The 22799-nt window shown below is 38.0% G+C and overlaps 14 protein-coding genes across 14 annotated transcripts; 9 read left to right on the plus strand and 5 right to left on the minus strand. All coding sequences in view use genetic code 12, as the record gives it.

Moving 5' to 3' along the window:
* Positions 1-32: 32 nt before the first annotated feature.
* URA4 (dihydroorotase) lies at positions 33-2447 on the plus strand (the record flags this gene model as incomplete). The annotated part of the gene is made up of 1 exon (XM_007375314.1): positions 33-2447. One exon carries the CDS (start codon positions 63-65, stop codon positions 1143-1145), a length of 1083 nt encoding a protein of 360 aa, XP_007375376.1.
* A 741-nt stretch (positions 2448-3188) lies between these two features.
* Positions 3189-4828, plus strand: GIT2 (Git2p; the record flags this gene model as incomplete). The annotated part of the gene is made up of 1 exon (XM_007375315.1): positions 3189-4828. One exon carries the CDS (start codon positions 3201-3203, stop codon positions 4797-4799), a length of 1599 nt encoding a protein of 532 aa, XP_007375377.1.
* A 1468-nt stretch (positions 4829-6296) lies between these two features.
* On the plus strand, positions 6297-7931 carry SPAPADRAFT_66762 (uncharacterized protein; the record flags this gene model as incomplete). The annotated part of the gene is made up of 1 exon (XM_007375316.1): positions 6297-7931. One exon carries the CDS (start codon positions 6297-6299, stop codon positions 7887-7889), a length of 1593 nt encoding a protein of 530 aa, XP_007375378.1.
* A 1010-nt stretch (positions 7932-8941) lies between these two features.
* SPAPADRAFT_61180 (uncharacterized protein) lies at positions 8942-11215 on the plus strand (the record flags this gene model as incomplete). The annotated part of the gene is made up of 1 exon (XM_007375317.1): positions 8942-11215. One exon carries the CDS (start codon positions 9050-9052, stop codon positions 10511-10513), a length of 1464 nt encoding a protein of 487 aa, XP_007375379.1.
* On the minus strand, positions 10561-11046 carry IMP2 (endopeptidase catalytic subunit; the record flags this gene model as incomplete). The annotated part of the gene is made up of 1 exon (XM_007375318.1): positions 10561-11046. The coding sequence occupies one exon, from the start codon at positions 11044-11046 to the stop codon at positions 10561-10563; it is 486 nt and encodes a 161-aa protein (XP_007375380.1).
* Positions 11216-11370: 155 nt separating the features above from the next.
* SPAPADRAFT_61181 (uncharacterized protein) lies at positions 11371-14341 on the minus strand (the record flags this gene model as incomplete). Its single annotated transcript, XM_007375319.1, has 1 exon — positions 11371-14341. The coding sequence occupies one exon, from the start codon at positions 14308-14310 to the stop codon at positions 13375-13377; it is 936 nt and encodes a 311-aa protein (XP_007375381.1).
* SPAPADRAFT_55636 (uncharacterized protein) lies at positions 11383-11697 on the plus strand (the record flags this gene model as incomplete). Its single annotated transcript, XM_007375320.1, has 1 exon — positions 11383-11697. One exon carries the CDS (start codon positions 11383-11385, stop codon positions 11695-11697), a length of 315 nt encoding a protein of 104 aa, XP_007375382.1.
* Positions 11735-12403, minus strand: SPAPADRAFT_50696 (uncharacterized protein; the record flags this gene model as incomplete). The annotated part of the gene is made up of 1 exon (XM_007375321.1): positions 11735-12403. The coding sequence occupies one exon, from the start codon at positions 12401-12403 to the stop codon at positions 11735-11737; it is 669 nt and encodes a 222-aa protein (XP_007375383.1).
* Positions 12747-13334, plus strand: SPAPADRAFT_139414 (polyphosphatase; the record flags this gene model as incomplete). Its single annotated transcript, XM_007375322.1, has 1 exon — positions 12747-13334. One exon carries the CDS (start codon positions 12747-12749, stop codon positions 13332-13334), a length of 588 nt encoding a protein of 195 aa, XP_007375384.1.
* An 83-nt stretch (positions 14342-14424) lies between the features above and the next one.
* SPAPADRAFT_50699 (uncharacterized protein) lies at positions 14425-15303 on the minus strand (the record flags this gene model as incomplete). The annotated part of the gene is made up of 1 exon (XM_007375323.1): positions 14425-15303. The coding sequence occupies one exon, from the start codon at positions 15301-15303 to the stop codon at positions 14425-14427; it is 879 nt and encodes a 292-aa protein (XP_007375385.1).
* Positions 15304-15483: 180 nt separating this feature from the next.
* Positions 15484-15959, plus strand: SPAPADRAFT_61184 (mitochondrial 37S ribosomal protein YMR31; the record flags this gene model as incomplete). The annotated part of the gene is made up of 2 exons (XM_007375324.1): positions 15484-15590; positions 15649-15959. The coding sequence occupies 2 exons, from the start codon at positions 15521-15523 to the stop codon at positions 15867-15869; spliced, it is 291 nt and encodes a 96-aa protein (XP_007375386.1).
* Positions 15960-16057: 98 nt separating this feature from the next.
* Positions 16058-17359, plus strand: SPAPADRAFT_61193 (proteasome core particle subunit beta 7; the record flags this gene model as incomplete). Its single annotated transcript, XM_007375325.1, has 1 exon — positions 16058-17359. One exon carries the CDS (start codon positions 16095-16097, stop codon positions 16932-16934), a length of 840 nt encoding a protein of 279 aa, XP_007375387.1.
* Positions 17360-18127: 768 nt separating this feature from the next.
* PDE1 (3',5'-cyclic-nucleotide phosphodiesterase PDE1) lies at positions 18128-21208 on the plus strand (the record flags this gene model as incomplete). Its single annotated transcript, XM_007375326.1, has 1 exon — positions 18128-21208. The coding sequence occupies one exon, from the start codon at positions 18199-18201 to the stop codon at positions 19375-19377; it is 1179 nt and encodes a 392-aa protein (XP_007375388.1).
* RET2 (coatomer subunit delta) lies at positions 18132-21193 on the minus strand (the record flags this gene model as incomplete). The annotated part of the gene is made up of 1 exon (XM_007375327.1): positions 18132-21193. The coding sequence occupies one exon, from the start codon at positions 21144-21146 to the stop codon at positions 19434-19436; it is 1713 nt and encodes a 570-aa protein (XP_007375389.1).
* Positions 21209-22799: the final 1591 nt, after the last annotated feature.

The raw sequence follows: 22799 nt of genomic DNA on the forward strand, positions 1-22799 counted from the left end.
TTGTAGATTTTTCAATTTCACTTCTCATTCAGACCTTATCTTGCCAACTCCCCTCCACAATAATGTCAGAAATAGAATTAGGAATCACTGCTGATATGCATGTTCATCTTCGTGATGAATCCATGTCTGAATTAATCACTCCTACTGTCAGAGAAGGTGGTGTAGCTATCTGTTACGTCATGCCTAACTTGGTTCCACCAATCACCACCAAGAAACAAGTGGTTGACTACAAGAAAAAGCTTGAAGAATTGTCTCCGTCCACTACTTTCTTAATGTCTTTCTACCTTTCCAAAGAATTAACTCCTGAATTAATTGAAGAATGTGCCAGAGAAGGATTAGTCCACGGTATCAAATGTTACCCTGCTGGTGTCACCACCAACTCCAAATATGGAGTTGACCCTAATGATTTTAGTTCATTCTATCCTCTTTTTGAAGTCATGCAAAAGCACAAGCTTATTTTAAACATCCACGGTGAAAAACCTTCCACAGAAAAGGAAAACGATATCAACGTTATTAACGCTGAACCAAGATTCTTACCCGCTTTGAAAAAATTACATCAAGACTTCCCACAATTAAAGATTGTCTTGGAACATTGTACCACTGCTGATGCCGTCGCATTAGTCAGAGAAATAAACTCTGGTTATAAACCAGGTGATGAAATCTACGTGGGTGCCACCATTACTGCCCATCATTTGTATTTAATTATTGATGATTGGGCAGGTAACCCTATAAACTTCTGTAAGCCAGTTGCCAAATTCCAAAAGGATAGAGCTACTCTCGTGGAAGCAGCAACCAGTGGAGAGCCATGGTTCTTTTTCGGATCCGATAGCGCCCCACACCCAATTGACACCAAAAAGAGACACGTTTCTGTCTGTGCTGGTGTCTACACCCAAAGTCACGCCATTGCTTATGTTGCTGAAGTCTTTGCCAAGGCTGATAAATTAGCAAACTTAAAGAACTTTGTCAGTGACAACGGTATCAATTTCTATGGATTAAGTGATGCCATCTTGAGCAAGCACAAGGGTGAATCTGTATGGTTGGTCAAGCGTGAAAATAAAGTCCCTGAAGCTATTGCCAATGTTGATGTTACTGTTGTTCCATTCAAGGCTGGAGAAACCTTAAACTACTGTGTTGAATGGAGATAGATTGTATAACCTTATTAGAACATATAACATAAGTATAAAACTGTATATAATTGACATTAGCCACCGCTCGCAAGTATTTTCAACTCAAAATGCCCAGAATATTTTTCATTGTTTTTATTCACGTATCTACAATTCTAATTTAATTATTACGCCGTTAATTTACAGAAATGAGTCAAGCCTCGTAAGACTGATTACCCAACATAATACATCAACGGTTATTGATAATGCAAACGTTTTCACATGCATGCAATTTGTTATCACATTTGTTGGATAAGGAAGGTCAATTATCGAACACAAAATTCGAAAAAAATCACATGCACTCAGATCATAAATTGACAGTAATTACACAATATTAGTATTGTGTTTGCTTGGATATTGGTTGCAAATTGACACGAGGCCATTATATAAGAGTTGTGACATCCTAGAACATTTGTAGATATTCTTGTCAAGCAAATGCAGTGTTTATACGAAAGTTCAAGCAAGAAATGCGCAGGATAATGCAATTCTCATAATGTCGCAAACCATGTTTCAAGCCATAACGCTGTTTCCACAAGTTACACGCATTATCAGCAACTATAGATTTACAATTCAACACGATGAGACTAAACGGAGAATTCCCTAGTATATATTTCAAAAATATTTCTCATGTTTGCACGAGATTCCGTGATATAAATCCAGAGTCAAATTAGAAACAACCCTCGAAGGAGAAAGGCTGGTATAACTATAAATCCGAGAAAAAAGGAGTTTATCATGTCGATTCAACAACGTGGACCCTGTCTAATCTTCTCAATTCCGCATTCAGCAATTTACCCACCCAATCAATTGCAATAGACTTGAAGCCTTCTGGGTATCTGCTTGATTCCGCCAATTGAATTCTCGAAGCCACATAATCGTGTGATATCCAACAAGGGTCAGATCTACAGCACACGTTGCTTCGTATAATAAGCCTAGATATATATCCAATGAAATCACCTAGTTATTGTTTAATTCCATGTCGCGGAATTATTCCGTGCGTCTACATATACGTCATTAAATTACGTACTGTGCGAGCTGCCCACGTTGCCTACCTGCCAAGTCCGATCGCCAAAAAAAAATAACATTAAGCGATGTTCCATAACCGATAAGCTCATCGCGTTTTGTTCTATGGTCATCGCAACAAGTAGATGTCATTATGAAGGGTTTCATGTTAAATCTACTTTTTAATTGAGTGGTTTTAACAAAGTATAATCTGGTGTTAGGGTCAATTGCATCAATTTAAGGGTCATGTGACCCTAATTTAGTTGTCCCGAGTGTTGCCGCACTAATAAATGCAAAGAAACAAAAAGAAAAATGAGGAAAAAAATAATAATTCCGTTACTCCACTAACAATTCCGCCCCTGTCAAATATGAAAAATAAAATATTTTCGCAGAATGGAACGGCATGAGGTTTATTACCCCGATCTAGTAAAAAAAAGATAGCTTGGGATTATGAGCAAAGGTATTGACGAATACCAATCAAGTAAGTATTAACGAATATGAACAAACATCTTGGTTTATCAGGGTAATGTACGATGTGGAATAGGTAATATCACGAGATAAACTTGGTAGGGATCAAAATCAAAGGTGTTGATAAGAACAATTTATTTTCTACAATGGAGAATATGCATTAAAAGTAACCCAACATTTAGGTTTACGGAAATATGCTTTGTTTTTCCTCGTAGGCTGAATAATCAAGGTGGAATTTCATGCTGGTTTTAGATTGTGTTTCATTGAGCAATCGAAGCAATATCAAGCGCAACGTGTATCAACGATGAGCATCAAATATAAGGCTTTTACAAATGTTGCATATATTGCATCAAACACGTTGCTAGTTGCAGGTACATTTTACGTCTTTTGGGGCCTTATGCCGAAATTTAATGCAATGTAGGTCCTTTGTTTATCTTCCGCTTTGTGCCATTTTTCAACTTTCCAAGAACTAAAAAATAATTTTCTAATCGAGTTTTAGGACAGTATAAATTGATCATGAAAATCCCCCCCCATGAATCAGTTTGTTGAATATTTCACATCAGTAAGAAAATGGCTACCAGAGATTTACCACATTCAGTTTCTGACCTCCTTTTTGGTTGGTCCAAACATTTAAAGAAGGAAATCACTCTCAACAAGACCCAAGAACAATTGATTGCTGAAGATTTCCAAAATGATGAAGACGCTCCTCCTGAAACCAAGGTTAAGATGACAAACCTTTGGCCTGCTTTCGCTTCTGGTGCTGGGTTGTTCTCCGATGGTTACGTTAACAACTCCATCAGTACCGTTATCTCCTGTCTTCTGATCATTTACAAGGATGAATTCACAAAATCCAACGCTATTTCCAACATCGGTTCTATTGCTTTCGTGGGTACGGTTGTTGGTCAATTAAGTTTTGGTTATATTTCAGATCGTATTGCTAGAAAAGGTGGTATGATGACTGCTAATATTATCTTGATTGTTTTTACCTTGTTGTGTGCCGTTGCAACCTGGGGTAAGACTCCATATGGTTTATTCGCTGCTATCACTACTTTCAGATTCTTTTTAGGTGTCGGTATTGGTGCTGAATATCCAACTTCTTCAGTTATTGCTTCTGAATTCGCTAATATGTTACCTGCTGGTAAGAGAAACAGATATTTCAACTGGTTCACCAACTTTATGATTGATACTGGTTTCGTTATCTCCTCATTTGTCCCATTGGTTTTATTGTGGATTTTCAGTGAACGTCATTTAAGAGCTGTCTGGAGATTAACTATTGGGTTGGGTGTTATTCCACCTTTGTCATTGTTTTTCATTCGTTTAAGAATGAAGAATTCCTCCTCATTCACCAAATTGCATATGAAGAAGGTTAGTTACAGAAACTATCCTTGGTGGTTAATTACCAAGTTTTACTGGTTCAGATTGACTGTTATTTCCTTGATGTGGTTTATCTATGATTTCTCTGCATACTCATTCGGTACTTATTCCACCATTATCATGGGACAAATCATTCCTAATGATTCATTATACAAAACTTGGGGTTGGTCCGTTGTTTTCAACTTATTCTATATTCCAGGTGCATTTACCGGTGCTATTGCTGCTGATTACATTGGTCCACGTTTAACCTTTGTTCTCGGTGTTGGTTTACAAGGTGTTATCGGTATTATTATGTCTGCCTGTTTGGGAAGCTTAAGAAAGCACATTGCTGCATTCGTGGTCGTTTTCGGTATTTTCACTACTTTAGGTGAATTCGGTCCTGGTGATAACATTGGTTTATTAGCTTCAAAGACTTCTGCTACTCCAATTAGAGGTCAATATTACGGTATTGCTGCCGCCATTGGTAAAATCGGGGCTTTTGTTGGTACTTGGGTTTTCCCAGTCATTCAACGTCGTTATGCCGACAATGCTGATCCTAACTTAGAATTGCAAGTTCCATTCTACATTAGTTCTGCTTTGTGTATTTTCAGTGCCAGTATTGCATTCTTTTTCTGTCCTTCTGTGGGTCAAGATGCCATTAACCGTGAAGATGAAGATTTTGTCAACTATTTGAGAGCCAATGGATTTGATGTTTCTCAATTAGGAGATGGTGGTGTCGTTGAAGTCCAAGAAGAATCTAGTGACGATAACAAAGAAGAAAAGGGAAGGGTAAATATTGACCAAGAGTCATACTAATCATCTGTGTATTATTTATGTATTTATTTTAATATTAAAAAAAAATTTGAAAAAGTTTAGGTGTAGTGTTTGGAAACCTTGGAGTTTTATGCTCCAATCAGGTTGCAAGGTCCAGTTAATGTACAAGGACATCCCTAAATGCGAAAAGCGGACCTTGAGGAAATAGGTATTGTGGTTGCATTTTGTCTAGTCTTTGTTCACCAATGTGACTATCGTGTTAGTTGCCAAGAGAATTTCACTTTTTTTTTGCAGTCAAATGTTACAGGCGTGTCGATGGGACTGGGCTCGAAATTTTAAGTTTTGTGTTATAAGGTAACCTAGTTAAAATACAGTGATCGGAATAATTTACATTAATTAAACTTTTATGCAGGGCAAGTGTTATCATCAATGAAAAAGTTTGTCCCTGGTGATCTAACAGACCAACCGAAGACCAAATACATAAGCGAAGACACAAACTTGAAAACACAAACTTGAGTTAAATTGTTTCTTTTAACTATTCAAACGTTTCTTTTGCGTCCATACACCGGAACAATCGCATACATATGCAAATCATTGCTTTAATTATGCATATGCAGGTAATACATTCAATTAATAATATCCATTGTTTAAAAATAAAAATTCCCACGTTGTTTCCTGAAAATCTTCAGCCGTGTTCTAATCTCAAAACAAGCCATTGCAAAGTGTACAGACTAAAGGTAATTTTCTATACTTTGGAAGCTAGTTTCTGGATTATCTTACTGAGCTTGCATATTGTCTTTGTTATTGTGTTAGGCTTGATTAAATAGCTCTAAAACTACATTGTAATGTTAGGGTATATCGGAAAAGGCTAAATAATTTCCGGAACCCTTTCTGCAATTATTTTTCCAGTAATCATTGAAAAATTACCAAGAAAGGAATATAATTTGATAACCATATTGGCCTGGTGTTATAACCCACTTTACTCCACTTTATTGAAGCCTTTTAAGGTCAAGGATCACAATAAACTTTTCGAATTTGGCGTTTCTCCCAAAAGGAAATAAACACACCAAGTTACAACAACTATTGTTCTCTCACAAGGAATCATGAGCCCGTTTTCGTGTCTTCCACCAGTAAGTGACCTCCCCCCCCCCCCCCTGTGGTTATCTTGAACGCGATGATTGTTATGAGGCGGTCTTGTAGTTGCAAGAACGTGTCCAAACAATTAAACGAATCTTATGGCGACTCTTCCCGAGAACAATGGAATGACACACGTTTTAATTACCACGACACGTTGTAGTAATAATTCGTTTATTCATACGCACTACTAATATTTCTTGTTTTCACATGCATGCATTAGTGCTATATTGTTAAATACGAGAGATCTTAGATCGCGTGGGCCAGGTCAATCATGATTGACTTTTGATTGTAATTATTCAATAAATATGAATTGAAAACTATAAATAATGGCCAGATTTGACGAATCTCCATGGGAATGGTTTTGTTTTTTTTTTTTAACTTCAAGTTCAACTATCACCAAATATGGCTTCAAGAGATTTGCCTCATTCTGTCAACGACCTTGTGTTTGGCTGGGCTGGACACTTGCGTAAGGAAATTACCCTTAACAAGACCCAAGAGCAATTAATCGCCGAGGATTTCCAAGCTGATGACGATGCACCCCACGAAACCAAAGTTAAATTGAATAATCTTTGGCCTGCTTTCGCTTCTGGTGCTGGGTTGTTCTCCGATGGGTATGTCAATAATTCTATTGGTACGGTTGTGTCTTGTCTTCTGATGATCTACGCTGAAGAATTCACCCAATCTAATGCAATTTCTAATATTGGTGCTATTGCTTTTGTTGGTACTGTTATTGGGCAAATAGGTTTCGGTTATATCTCTGATCGTGTTGCTAGAAAAGGAGGTATGATGTATGCTAATGTGATGTTGATAATTTTCACCTTGTTATGTGCTGTTGCAACTTGGGGTACCAGTCCATTTGGTCTTTTCGCAGCTATTACCACGTTCAGATTTTTCTTGGGAGTTGCTATTGGTGCTGAATATCCAACTTCTTCAGTTATTGCTTCTGAGTTTGCTAATATGTTACCTGCTGGTAAGAGAAACAGGTACTTCGCTTGGTTTACCAATTCCATGATTGATATGGGTTTCGTTATCTCCTCATTTGTTCCATTAGTATTGTTATGGATCTTCAGTGAACGTCATTTAAGAGTTATTTGGAGATTGACTATCGGGTTAGGTGTCATTCCTCCATTAGCCTTATTCTTTATCAGATTAAAGATGACTAACTCCTCTTCCTACCAAAAGTTACACATGAAGAAGGTCCAATACTTTAAATTCCCATGGTGGTTAATTATCAAGTTCTACTGGTTCAGATTAACCATCATCTCCTTGATTTGGTTTATTTATGATTTCTCGGTGTATTCATTTGGTACTTTCTCGTCTCTTATCATTGCCCAAGTTATTCCAGATCAAGCATTGTGGAAAGTTTGGGGCTGGTATGTTGTTTTTAACTTGTTCTATATGCCAGGTTCATTTACCGGTGCTTTTGTTTCTGATTACCTTGGTCCTCGTTTGACTTTAGCCATTGGTGTTGGATTGCAAGGTATCATTGGTTTCATCATGTCTGCCTGTTTGAACAGTTTACGTAAACACGTTGCTGGATTTGTGGTTGTTTTCGGTATCTTCACTACCTTAGGTGAATTTGGACCAGGTAACAATATTGGTTTATTAGCTTCCAAGACTTCAGCCACCCCAATTAGAGGCCAATACTACGGTATTGCTGCTGCTGTCGGTAAATTGGGTGCTTTCGTGGGTACTTATGTTTTCCCAGTCATTCAACGTCATTATGCCAAGAATGCCGACGCTAATTTACAATTACAAGTTCCATTCTATCTCAGTTCTGGGTTATGTATCTTCAGTGCTTGTTTAGCTTTGTTTTTCTGTCCTCCAGTAGGTCAAGATGCTATTAATCGTGAAGACGAAGATTTTGTCAACTACTTGAGAGCCAATGGATTTGATGTTTCTCAATTAGGAGATGGTGGAAGTGATGTTGAAATCACAACCGAAACCGTCTATGACCATAAGGATGCTGTCAATGTTGACCAAAAGTCAGTCTAAGTGTATATATTAAATAATAATAATTAAGTAATAAACATAAATCCGAAACTGATGCTTGTATAGAGATTAAGACTGAATTTGAAGACTAGGAACAAAGTGGTTCATACAAAATATGTCTGAATCACTTCAATAAACACTCACAACCAACTTTTATACAAGTTTAACTGAATTGGTATAATTCGGTAATACCATGTTAATTTTGTAGTTTGGTTTTAAGATCCTAATCGAAGAAAATAACATTCGTAATCCTCCCAAAAATAAAGAGTTTACAATTAAGCGCAAACTAAATTTTCAAGGTTTCGGAAATGCTGGAAGATGGGGTAAGTGGACATTTATATATATTTCCGTGTAATATACGTTTCCTGTTCTCCTAGCGGCTACAGTAGGGAAATCCGAATGATTGAGTAGTCCCTAAAAGTTCACAAAAATGTTTTCCCCCCATTGTTCCGGAATAAAGAATTTCCGCGAGATTGGGAAAATGTTTACCCGTGGCCACATTACTAAATCTTAGACAATTTATAGTCCCGCTTGTTTATGCTATACAACAAACTTGATTGGCGTAAGGTGTATTGATCTTATTCTTAATTATAAAATGAATACAGTTCAGAATTTGGTCACTCACATAAAAACATTCAAACAAACTTAGAAAAAGTTACACCAAGGATAATATGAATCTTCCACGAGATCTACGTTTTCCCCTTTGAAACAATATATCACAAAAGATATGCAAGATTTGAACAGTCCATTGTATAATTACACATTACTAATCTATCGGAGTTGCAAACTCGGAAATACAAAAAAATCAAACAATGCCCCTGTCCTCGAGATATTTTCCAAGCCCCCCACGGCAAACAATTACACCCTTGTGATTTGAAGTAATTCGGTGCATTTCCTTCATATCTCAAGTACAAAGCTCAACAATGCAAATAACAAAACCCCACATTTGTTTGGTCTCCACATCGGCCTAAATCTTTGACTTTCCATTGTTTGCTTTATTATAGAGACCGAAAAACTGAGCAATTAAATTCATTTTTTTTTTTCAACATCTCCAGGTAATAATATCCTTCATGCCTTATTTGAAGTGTGGGGTGTGTAGATAGAATATAAATATTCGTTCGTTTGTCGGAACTTGTACATAATTGAAAGTATAGTCACCAAACATGACAGACTTTGAAAAATCTAACGATGTTAAAATAGATATCATCCTGGAAGAAGAGGATACCACCACCCTTAGTGAAGCTCACAAACAATACCTTATAGCCAAACACGGACGGTATGACCTCGTTCCCTTACCGTCGATGAATGATGATGACCCATTAAACTGGTCACCTTGGTTTAAACATTTACAATTAGGTATGGTTGCTACCCATGGGTTCTTTGGAACATTTTTTGCATCGGGTTTGGTGCCCCTGTTTGGAAAATTAAGTGAAGAGCTTGAATTACCCACCAGTCAGATTGCATACTTGACCTCAGCACAAATTGTCATCTTGGGGTTCTTCCCCTTGGTGTGGGTGCCTTTAATGAACAAATACGGAAAGAGGAAGTTGTTGATTTTGTCGGTAGTGGGATCGATGTGTTTTAATTTAGGATGTGTGTTTAGCAAAACTTATGGTACGCTTATGGCCATGAGATGTCTTGTTGCATTCTTCATATCTCCTGGTTTAGCCGTGGGTGGATCCATCGTTCATGAAACTACATTCAGTCACCAAAGAGGGTCACGAAGTGGTGTGTGGGCATTAATGGTAAATTTAGGAACCATGGCCGGGGCATTATTCATGGGATTCGTGGCCCAATATCAAGATGTGAAATATGTGTTTGTGGTGTTCACGGTGATGAATTTTGTTCAGATTTTCTTCTATGTGTTCTTGGGAAAGGAAACCTTATACAATTATGAGGACTTGTCTCGGAATGAACCCAACAGATTTAAGCAGCTTACTAGTTTCTCAGCGATCATCCCCGAGCGTAAGTTCAACTTTCCTACTGTTGCTGCTCCATTTAAGTTGTTTGGTAATTGGCGAGTATTCATTGCTGCATTGGCATATGGAGTCTGTTTTATGCATGACAATATCGCCACCAATGTCGAGATTCCTCAAGTTATGTATATCAAATTCCAACTTGGTCCACAAGCGCTTGGGTTGCAATTTCTTTCATTCATTGTCGGGTCACTTATTGGTGAAGTTGGTGGCTGGTTAAGTGATAAATGGGTACAATGGGGTAGGAAAAACAACTGTGGGAATTCATTCCGGATATGGATCACTTATCCCGGATTTATTACTTCGATTATTGGTATAGTTGAATTTGGGGTCCAGATTGATCGTGCTGAACACAAGTGGAACATCACTCCATTAATTGGGTTGGCAATCTCCGCATTCGGGTTCCAAATCTTGACCTCGCCCTTGATTGCATATTCCATGGATACTACTCCTACAAGAGCCAGTGAGGTTGCCTTGTTTATGACGATGATGAGACAAACTTTAGGGTTTATCGGACCATTCTACTACCCTATAATGTTTGAAAATATGGGGTTTACTAGAGCGTATGGGTTGATGGCCGGGTTAATGGCTGCATTGGCATTTATTCCGGTATTATTTATGCATTTATATGAGGCACGTAAAGGTAGATAGAATCTCTATTAACTATATATATATAGGTTTAATGCAATGTATTTACACTAGTTGTTTGCTTGTAAATCACAACCAAATCGACTTAATGGCCAAACGACCATAATGACTTTCCCTACGAGTAAACCCTGACTAATACATCCAAACTTGTTTGAATCAACCGAATGGGCCAAGTTGTCTCCTTCGACCCAGAGATGGCTTCTAGGAACGATTACTTCTCGTTTAGGATAGGTATCTCTGGGTTTTATGGTATCACCTTGCATACCGACAATTCGTTTCGTTAACAACTTTTCGGGGTCTTCTGGGGATCGAAACATGATTATATCGCCACGGTCTACCGATGTGGGTTTTCGCAAGTTGTATTTGCGTACAAGGACTATGTCATTGGTGGTGGTGGTTGTTCCCGGATTGAATGTCGGTGTCATTGATATTCCCCGGATTTGGTATGGTTGATAGAAATGTTTGTTGATGTAGTGGAGAACAGGGACCCATGTAAGTGCTAGAAGCGTATTTCGTACCGGTGGGGAGAGGGCCATGTTGTACAAACTGCTGCTTTTGATATGTAACGGAATTGAATCAAATGTTGAAGGTTATTTTTTTTTTCCCCCACTCAGGGTTAAGGTCAAACGGAAAGACTAAAGCTAAAGATGAAAATAGATTATGATGATGGTGATTTAAATTACATTTAATATGAGAAATGTCGTTGTCAGATTAAATAACAGTCACATTCCCAAGATTGACAATAGCGATATTTTGTAATCTTCCCCCACATCACTGTGTCTAACCCCTCTTATTATTTACTGTCCTTTTTTTTTTTTTTCTCAGATCTTTTTCTGCTAATCTTTCACCTTCTCTTCTTTGTTAGCCACACCATGGTATCTGAGAAAGGGGGACTACTTGATCAGATCTTGCTTGAAGACATAGCTCGACATTGTCCTCACCAGTTCCTTGCATTCCACCAATGCATGACTCTTCCCGAACCTGATCCAAACCAATGTGCCCAACAGCAACAACAGTTGGCTAAATGCATCCGGACAGCCGTTCCTTCGTTTCATAAGATCCAGGGGGAATGCGCCGGGAAGCTACAAGTTTATGAAGCATGCTTACGGATTAATAACAGCAATACCAAGGCATGTACTAGTGAGCTTCAGAGTTTAAGGAAATGTGCATTCGGGACGTTGCAATGAATGTTTGTATTATACAGATTATATAAACTAATATAAATCACTTTTTGGTATACCTGGGTGTAAGGTTGTGTAAGTTGATCTTGGATAAGAAGTTTTTCGTAACTTGTCTAATTTGCGGAGCTTTATGATGAGTCTCTTCAATTTCGTGTTCATGATGTAATAATTCATGTTCGATATCTTCCTTGTGCTTGATCAACACGTCAGGATCATCGTTCATGTGATACTTTTTCCAATGATGTTCCTCATACTCGCTCTCGAAATCTAAATGATGCCCCGGTCCATATCCTAAATCAGGCAATTCGCCTCCTTTAGCAGAGAATTGGATCCATTCATCCCAACTGATTTGTCCATCTTTATTCGAATCAATTAAACCAAGGATCGTATTGACAACTTTATCCTTGGCTTGTTTGGAGATTTCCTCGTTGTTTCCATGGCTCCCCATTCCTGACCCATCTCCCACACGAGGATTAATCAATCCGTAAATATTAAGTATGTCAGCTCTCGACCAAGCTCGGCTTCCTGACAAGTCGTGCAAGGTGAAGAATGTGGCTGCGTCATAGTCGTCGAGATTATGTTCTTGCGCCATGTGCCATTGTGCCCATGTTAATTGTGGTGGTTTGACTGCTGGTTTATCAGAACCATGACCAGAGTGGTCTCCATGGGCATTGACTAGGACTAAAAACGGAAGAAATAGCGAAAGTTTCATGGGGTTATGAATTGTAGTAAGTCGACAATAAAGATCTAAGGTTTGAATGTTATTTTTTTTTGCGAACTATGGTCTTAACTATGAACATACTAGTAATGTTAAACGCACTGCTCAAACATACATCAAATTAGAAACCAAAACCCAGTAAAATGTAAGTTACAATCTTGTACACTTAACCGAGGTACATCAGGTGTATTTTGGTAAATGTAAAAACCTTAGGAAATTGCCTGTATAGGTTGGTCCTGCACAATGGTCCCACCATTGTCGTCACTGAGAAGAGAGAGTATTTTCAAAATTCCAGATTGCTAAATAATTACCTACTGTTCTTCTCAAGCAACAGTCAATGCAATCATCAAGTGAATCCAGTGAATCACTTCCTTCAAGTGTTCGTCGTTCAGGAAAAACGCTTCCGATGGAGTCAAGAACTGGCCGTAGTAATCAATGCTACAATCCCGATACCGGAGCGAGGATAGTGGCCGGATGCATATGTCTTAACCCAGAACGTACCAAAGTGATCATGATCCTGTCTTCTGCCCATGCTGGAAAATGGGTGCTTCCTAAGGGAGGACATGAAAATGATGAAACATTAGTCGACACCGCAATGCGTGAAACATGGGAAGAGGCCGGTGTGGAAGGAGTTGTCGTTTCTGAACTTCCAGTAATTCTTGATTCACGTAAAGCCGCTCCTGTAATCAAGGGAGATTTCGATCCCAAGGTGGCTGTACCCAAAAGTGAATTCCACTTTTTTGAATTGGTAGTGGATAAAATGGATCAAGAATGGCCCGAACTGAAGACTAGACAACGACGGTGGTGTACTTATTCCGAAGCTAAACATGAGTTACTCAAGGCTAAACGACCCGAATTGGTTACTGCATTGAATCTGTCGTCAATTGTAAAGGATGCTACTGAGGGTATAGATGATAGCTATTAATGTTTTCATATATATATATATATACCTATCTAATAGAAGACTACTTGAATAAATCGCCCATTAAGCTTGACAACATGTTACCTTGTGGTTTTTGTCCCAATCTCAATTGGAAATATGTACTTCCTAAATATTCAAGTGCTGATAATATTCCATAATTGGTCAATAAAGGTTTGTAGTGAGTGTACAATCCCATAAATTGAGACAGGTTACTTGCATGTTCCTTCTTGAATAAAACCAATAACAATTGAACAAAATTGAGAAGAGGGTATTCATCAAAGTAAACAATTCCATTGGAAGGAACACCACCTTCCACATTCTTCATAAACAAATCATGTGCATCTTGAGCAAACTTGACATTATTCAAATACAAATAATTGATAATAGCCCTGGATAAAAATACCCCTGGATCAACATCAGGATTAGCCTTACTGCATTGACTCAAGTAATTGGTATATAAAGGAACACTATCCACGGTACCCAACACCAAATGAATTTCAGCAAGGGCGAAATACTTACTTCTATTTTCCTCAACCTCCTCTTCTTCTTCCTCCACACGTTTAAGAAACATTGATCCAAACACATGATGTAATTGAGAATCACCAAACTTGTGTGGAACCTCCCCGCTGGATTGAGACCATTTCAAACATTGGGTACTCAATTCAACAAGACTTGGTTCTGAAGGAGGCAATCCTGAAATCAAATCAATCAATTTCATCTTGGCACTTTTTTCATCCACACTGAATCCGAAATCAGAGTATACTTGAACTATATAGCTGATTAAATCGGAGGCAGAGGCATATTCTTTGTGGGTCGTCAAAATCGACGCACCCTGATAAAGTAGTTGTATGGCTAATATAGGTTGGTCACCTTTGATGAACCGGTTAGCTATAGTACGAAGTGTCTGGTGGGCTTCATAGTATGAACCAGACTCGATCTTGGCCTGGAATCTGTCGATTGTCCTTGATAATTTGTCCATTAGTTGGGTTGATTGGCTATTTAGTTACGTAGTATGCTTTTTTTTTTCTTTTACATATATATATATTTTTTTTTGTTCTATATTTTGGTGCACGTCAGCAAATTGCAAAACTATTCACGGAATAGCCAATTGAGATTTAAGCCTAGAGAGAATTCTATCCTCAATGTGAAACTTTTCACGAGATACCAGTGAATCTTTGGCACTTATTTCTAATTTAATAATTTCTGACTTGAGTGTATTGATAATTAGTAAAACCGTTTGACCGTTATTTAACACTTGAGAAATAAACGGCTTATTCATTTCACTCATTTGATCCACTTTAACCAACTTCAACGTTGGAAAAATAGGAAAGGTACGTGTTCCAAATATTAATCCAATCGAGAACATTTCAATATCAAGATACTTGAGGGTGTCCTTTTGAGAAGTGATAAAATGCAAAAGAAAAAGTGATAATTGCAATGGTGGTGCAGAAAATTGACTTGTAAATATGGCCATTGGATTGAGGAAAGACAGTTTCAGTCCCCATAATAAATATTTAAACTTAAACACTACCAACTTGAATGGCACTTCTCTAAAATCGAGTTTCCACCTGTGATAGCCCTTGGAACTGCTAACCACAAACTTCAAACTAGTGATTGTATTTGGCAATTCATATAATTTATAGAAACATGCAAATCCTCCATCTAGGGTGAGACTAGTTAAATTGAATCGATGTAAATCAATAGTGGCAGGAAGAAACAAAATCATTTTCCGAATACTCATCCTTAAATCATTACTCATACCTTGTAGAACACGTTTGGGAACGGCGTGGGGATGCTTTGTGTCAGTGGCTATGATTGGTTTTAGTGTGTACAACATGTGATAATATGCGTAAAGGGCTTGACAGGTGAGGAACAATGGGAAGAGATGAATGAAGGACTCATCTTGAACATAGCGAAAGTAGATCACTCTTTGGATAATATGATCTGGAAGATCAACAAATGTAATAGCCATAGTGGTGATTCCGAATTGTATTTGTAAAATGTGATTTGTTTTTGCAATCGTCTCGATATGTGCCATGGTTATATGCAGGTCGTCGCTCCCCGGAAGAAACTGAGCTATTTTTTTTCGCAAGAACCGGGGGGTGATGGGATTTCAAAATTCACCCGGAAGAAAAAACCAACCAACAAATCAAAAGTTGGTATATTATACATTCAAACATATACACAACATGAAGGCATTCAGCAGATTACTTAAACATATCCCATCCATAAAGTTTGTTGGTGGTCCTCACGTGCACAGTATGTATTAACAATTCCTCAAAACCAACGATAACCAATGTATACTAACACAAACTAGAAGCTACTTCTGGTGCAGTAAAACCACATCCAATGGCTCCAAATGGCCAACTTCCAGGCTCAGCCAGTGGAACTACTTCATACCATAACCCAAACCCTATTCAACCAGCCGAAGGTGAATATTTCTCCAGAAGTGAATTGCCATTGAGATTCAGATATAAGGCCATTAAGGACAGTGAAATTGATAATGTTCTTAGTGGTGGTGCTGAGTTTGTTTACTAAGTCATTATAGAAAAACTTTTTATGTTTATTTATTTCTTGCAAGGAATATATAGATTGTATATATTACAATAGATGTTGCATCTTTCATACCTTCCACTCTATATGTATATGTACTGCATATAGATACACAGCCTTTGGTTGATTTTTTTTTGCGCGGGCAACTTGAAAGAAAGAACAGTCGCCACCTTATCCCATACAACTTACAACAACACCAATTGACATATAATGAATCACGATCCATTCCAATGGGGAAGACCCAGCAATGAAACATACGGAGCATACAATCACCAAATTGCAAATGCTGGTGTTCCTGACAATACCACTCATGCGTCCCTCGATGCCTTTCCCAAGATGCATACTCAACAACCAATTATCACCGGTACATCAGTAATTGCCCTGAAATTCAACAATGGTATAATCATGGCTGCCGACAATGTCGGGTCTTATGGATCTCTTTTGAGATTCTCTAATATTGAGAGATTGATCAAGGTTGGATCAGAAACCGTCGTTGGTCTCTCTGGTGATGTGTCCGATATGCAACAAATTGAGAGAATCTTGGATGAATTGGAAACTCTGGAAGAAGTTTATGATAATGATGGTGGAGATTACCTTCGTGCTGCTAATGTTCATGAATATTTATCTCGTGTAATGTATAATCGAAGATCGAAAATGAACCCATTGTGGAATTCTATTATTGTTGGTGGGTTTTATAGAGACAGAACTCCATTCTTGAAATATGTTGATTTAGTTGGTGTCACTTACAGTTCATCAACCATAGCCACTGGGTTTGGTTCTCATTTGGCTATTCCTTTATTAAGAAATTTAATCCCGGAAGATAAAGATTATGTCAAGGTTGATGAACAACAAATTACAAAAGTAGTTGAAGATTCCATGAGAGTTTTGTTTTATCGTGATGCTAGATCTGGAGACAAGTATTCTCAAGTCATTATTAAGTTGGATGAGGAAGGCAAAGTGGTGTTTGAATTCACCAAGGAAGTTAAGGTTGAGAATCAAAGCTGGAGATTCGCCAAAGATATTAGAGGGTACGGAAGTAGTCAACAATAGTAGTGTATAATAGATACGAATATATATATCTGACAGCTATTGACAAGTCGAACCAACGCACCCAGGTTAATCTTGACGCTACCATACGAGTTTGATGTTCTTTTATTGACATTACTATTTTTTTAAAAAAATTGGATTATTTTCTAGTAAAATTATGGATCGGATCGAAACAAGAGTATGTTTTCTATATCTAGTGGTCTGTTTACACAGCGTAATGTAATCTACCATACGGAAACAATTGTAGAACATGACTAATTATTAGTCATGTGAAATAGCGCATACTATTTTATATCAAAAATATTACGCGAAGCACATATCTCCTGGTTTGAATAATAACAAATAATAGACGTAATTACTTGATTTGGCCGTACTTCAATTTAAACGCGTTGCCAAGAAGACAAACAATAGAAACACGTTGAACAGCTCATACCCAACAGAAAACACAGGGTGGGGCCAGGTTGCTACATTTGAACAGTAGTTAAGTGCAAGTGTAAGCGCAAATGTCAACTTGACACAAACACAACTGCCCCATAAAGTAATAGCTATGAAACCGGGCTTAAGTAAATCCCCCTACGAACTTCACTGGCATGTTTCAATCTCCGAGTTAGCTTAGTTGAAAGCCTAATTTATGCAAGTTGGTACCTGTTAGGTTATGCATGTTTCAGGCTATTTTTTTAAAAAAAACAAAATGCATGGAAGCACCCCGCGCATTATTATCAGGGAGTGATTGTCATGTTTACTTAATACACAAATAGAAAAGGGTAGGTGCGTACAGTAAACCCCGGTTAAAATTTCGGTATTTTTTTTGATAATGATTCGATTTTAGTTTTCCATTGCATGTTTCTAGAATGCACATGCACGTTCCATTTAAAAAATAGATTAAAAGCAATTCACAAATTTCATTCAATTTTGATTTTTTACCTGATTATAGTTATCCCTATCTTGGATGTGACAGGTATGTGCTGTCATTTAATTAACTTTGACCTTTTTTTAACTTTTGTGATTTCTACTCCGCCTTTGATATCTACACATTTTCACAATGATTACACATTTTTGTGGCGAGACTCAGCGACCGTTTTTAAAAAAAAAAAGACAAGCGCATTTTATTGTTTTTTTGTCCTCTGTGAATGATTATATTTTTTTTTTTAGTCGTTGTCCCCGTAAATAGATACTAGCAATTCATATATATATATATATATAGTTTGGAGTATTTCTCCTAGTACACAGACTACGTTAATCATTACGCTTCAATCAATTCACACACATGTCCTTTGAACTCACCTTCTTGGGATCTTCAGGTGGTCCATTGGAAGGATCAACCTGCTCCATCTTAGTTAAGCCACTGCACATCCCTTATAAAACCATCATCGCTGACCAATCACTAACCGATGAACTTATATGCATTGACGCTGGATGTGGGATAGGTCAGCTAGCAGATATCATCCATCATGAAACAGCGACACAAAAGCCTCAATGCAAACTATTGGATTACTACCCTGATAGCCATCCCATATCGGACTATTATCATAAGAAAGTCACCGTCACTACACCATTCTCCAAACTCGCCCAACGAAGAGCCATGTTCTATTCACAAACTATATTCAATCTAGTGTCGACATATTTGATAACCCATCCACATTTAGACCATGTTGCTTCACTAGTCATCAACTCGGCTGGGTTCTGCAACTCACCCACGAAACAAGTGTATGGCTCGTCGCATACGATAGACGCCCTTCAACGACACCTATTCAACGGGGTTATCTGGCCTAACATGCCCAGTTTTGAAATCCTCAATCTCATACCCGTCCAATTCACCCAACCAACCCTTATAAACAACTCAGTATACACGATAACCATGTTCAAGCTTTCCCATGGTGAATTAAACAAACTTGATGATCATCGACGGAGATCAGTCATTGCAATCCCCACCAATGGTGCTGCTGCCCACAAACAACACTACCTGTCATCAGCATACCTTGTCAAGCACAATATCACGGGTGCTTCCTTGCTTGTGTTTGGTGACTTTGAATCAGATATCATTTCCAAACTAAACCGTAATCAGGCATTATGGAAGGCAGTTGCTCCTTTTATCATTAGCAAGAAGTTAAAGGGCATAGTGGTGGAATGTTCTAATCTGAGCAATGTCCCTGAAGATGAACTATATGGTCATCTTACTCCGTCCCACCTCGTATATGAGTTGAATCAACTACGGAAACTATGTATAGAATTAGACCCTGATAATGATGAACCATTACGAGGGTTAAACATCGTGGTTAATCATATCAAGGATCCAATAGTTAATTTTGAGTGTGGAGAGAAACAAGCTGAGCGATTAAAAGACCCAAGATATCAAGTATTGTCAGAGTTGAATAAATTGAATGAAGTTGAACGGTTACACTGTCGCTTCTCAATCGCATTAAGCGGAGTATCATTGATTATATAGGCTTACATTAGAAGTAATAGAAAAGTGTATTTATGTATCAAATATAAAACAAACAACTATTGCACAATATAGTTCTCGGAAGTAACATGTGAATGTAAATCAAATGGTAATGATGCTTCGTCTTCATTGTTTGCAACAACATCAATAATAGAAACTCCACCAAGTGAAACATCACTTTCAACAACTCCAGTATTAACAATATCAAATTGTACTTCCAATGGAAACAAATCATCTTCTTCACTGACAGGAATAGTAAACTCAAATGATCCTTGAGGATCCTCGATTGAAATTTCACCAATTTGGAAAATAATTCCTTCATTACTAACATCATATGAAATTTGATCATTACCACCGTCTTGTAATTGAACATCATCACTAACTATAGGAACAGTAATTCTTACTCCTTGGACATGCGATTCAGTTGCACTATGACTATCAATAAACTCACTGGTTAATTCATATTCTAATGTAACATGGGCAACACCGCTACCATCAACATTGACCCAGGCAGTGATTACAATTGGAATCAAACTTGAATTGTCAGCTTTACCGACAGATCTCCATCTTAAAACACCCAATGGTTGATCATTGGCAGGGAAGGTTTTACTCTTGTCCTTGACACTGATGACACTACCACTAGTGAACAAGTTTCTATCAACATTAGGGTGGGTCTTGAAATGTTTCTTGTCACCAGTCTTACACAAGATCTTGGCATTACTAAGGGCCAGATTGTTGATACGTAATTGTAAATCACCCTTAACTTCAGAAGATATGATTGATCCATCACGAGATAATTGAGCACTAACTTTTTCATTGATAGTGATTAAGATACCGTTGTTTGGAACTTTACCAGCACCAGCACCACCGGTACTTGGAGCAGGTGAAGCACTAGGCGAGAACGAACCTGGAGTTGCAATTTGAGGAGGTTGTTGAATATTAGTATGATGGGAAAATACTGGTGGTTGAGCAGCAAGCAATGGTTCAGCAGCACTTTGAGTAGGATTAGAAACTGATCCTCTTGATATAGCAGGAGGTGCGTGTGATTGTCTGGCAGACCCAGCTTTCTTCCCTAATTGCAATCCACCTCTTGCTGGAGGTCTTGGTGCTAAAGCAGGAGCAGCTTGACTAACTTCCACGGCAGGAGCTGGTTGGTATGTTGGTTGATAAGATGGGGTTTGTTGTTGATACATATCATATCCCATGGAGCCACCAGCATTAACTTGACCAAAGGCCAGTTCCATGTTCTTTTTGGCAGATTCTTTCCTCTGTATTTCTTTGGCACGTCTCTTTCTTTCTTCGGTAGCTTCCAATTCCTTATTACGTTCGATGATTTCTTGAATCTTTTCTTCATGGGAATCCATTTCCAAGAAAGTTTGAACTTGACTTAAGGTCAAGTTTTCCTTGAATCCTAAGTTGATAATCTCGTCGAATGCTCCAATTATTTCAAATGCGCTATCGAAAATCTCACGTTCATCGACATTTCTAACCAAGTTACTCACGGTGGACGCAAACAAATGCAATGTGTCGATATCTTGCAAGATATTCGAGGTCTTATTGGTGATGAGAACAATATAGAATTCTTCTAATGGTTGGTAAACGTATCGTACGTTGTCATCTTCGACACTAGTATGTTGACTACTAGAGTTGGAAATCAAGCTGGGGAAGTTGGCGAGAAGGGCAGTGATTCTATCACGAGATATGTCTCGGAATTGACGGGACACAAGTGGTTTACCACCACGTGTACATATAGAACCAGCAAGAACAACCATATTTTATAGTTCAATTGGGAATTGATTGATTTAGATTTGTTTGGTTGATGTGGTTGAAATTTGAACACTTTGACAAAAAGGAAAAATTCGATTTTCGTGTCAACAACTGAAAAAACGAAGTGGTCGTGCAATTTGGTAAAAAAACACTAATTTGTATGTAATCGTGGTCTTTATCAATGGCAATACTGTTCTAGTGGGCAGGAACCAGCTGACTCATATATATTGTAGGTGTATTACGACAATCGCCTGTTATGAGAATTGAATGAATTATTCAAGGGCTCTTGAAAAACATTGATCTAGAGAAAATATGCTGCTATGTCCTATTGAGTATTTCCTTTCATTCAATTAATGTTTATTGTATCCACAGAGTCTAGATTAGTGGCCAATTGCTGGGTGGTATTTTTCAATGCTCCTACAATAGTCAAATGCTAACGAAGGACTTATTACTCAATTCTGAGCAAAGTTTTCAACTGGCCACCCTAATTATACGGCCACTATGTTGAGAGTATAAATGGCTTCCGTAGAATTTCGAACCTACAATTTTGCCGGCAGTTTTCGTAGGCTGATAAAGCTACGATTTTCGTGATCTTGCCAACCTACAAGAAGTGTAGGTTCCTTAACCTATAATTTTCGTAGGTTCGCCAGCTCATAATTTTTTTTGTAGGTCTACCGTCCTTTGAATCAAGTAGGCACAATGGTAGGCTCATTAATACCCGATTTTTGAAGGCTGACAGAACTACAATTGTAGTCTGGTAAACTGTGGACCGAAGGAGCTACAATTATTAGATGGTGAATCGGAGATACAGACGCACTATCTTGCGTTGGCTCTGGAACTACTTTCTTTTTTTTGGTTGTCCTTCCTCTCAATTTGAGCTCTTAGTTACCCTTTTGTTTCAGGGATCTCCACCATTCGATTTACATAGGTGCTCTACGCAATCTCCGCTTTCTCTAATCTTGAAACATCTTAGTCTAGGTAGGTGCTGTACACTGCGGTTGAAACTCTCTTTAGTTCTCTCCTTACGTTGGCTGCGCTCTCAATTTAGTAGTATTACTTTTTCGGGATTATCATCTTGCTTCCAAATTGAGGTGAAACTTTCCTTAGTCTCTGGTGGGGGGGGGACATCACTATAGTCCCAATTTAGAGGATGATTTCTACTCTTGATGGTGTGACTGGCTGCTTGAATGGAGTATTCGTTATTATTGACCATCAGAGATTGGAATGTAAAAAATATGTGAGTTGATTTTTTCCCAAAAATTTTGCAAAATATTTCTCAATATACATACTAGATAACTCTTACATAATACAAGTTTCACAATATCTAAAACCTTATAAGAAATCCAGAGTCAAGCATATACGCATAAAAAATAACTCGTTTCATATTCTTAAGTGGGAGGTCTTCACTGACATAAGCCATCATTCCAGAACATGACAACTTTGTTAACCCACTCAGATTTGTTTTAGATTAGCCAATTAGGAAAAAGATTGTATCAAGTACTAGCAAGAACCATGTCAGTTAATCAAACACTACAGGAAACAGAAAACCAATTGTCCGTTGCACTATTGGCCGTTGTAATTTACCCGGGAAAGTAACTGACCGTTCCGGCCTTGCTGCATCACTCAACATGCTGCAATGACAACCAATTTATGAGATC

This window comes from Spathaspora passalidarum, assembly GCF_000223485.1.
Source record: "Spathaspora passalidarum NRRL Y-27907 unplaced genomic scaffold SPAPAscaffold_4, whole genome shotgun sequence".
NCBI lineage: Eukaryota > Fungi > Ascomycota > Pichiomycetes > Serinales > Debaryomycetaceae > Spathaspora > Spathaspora passalidarum.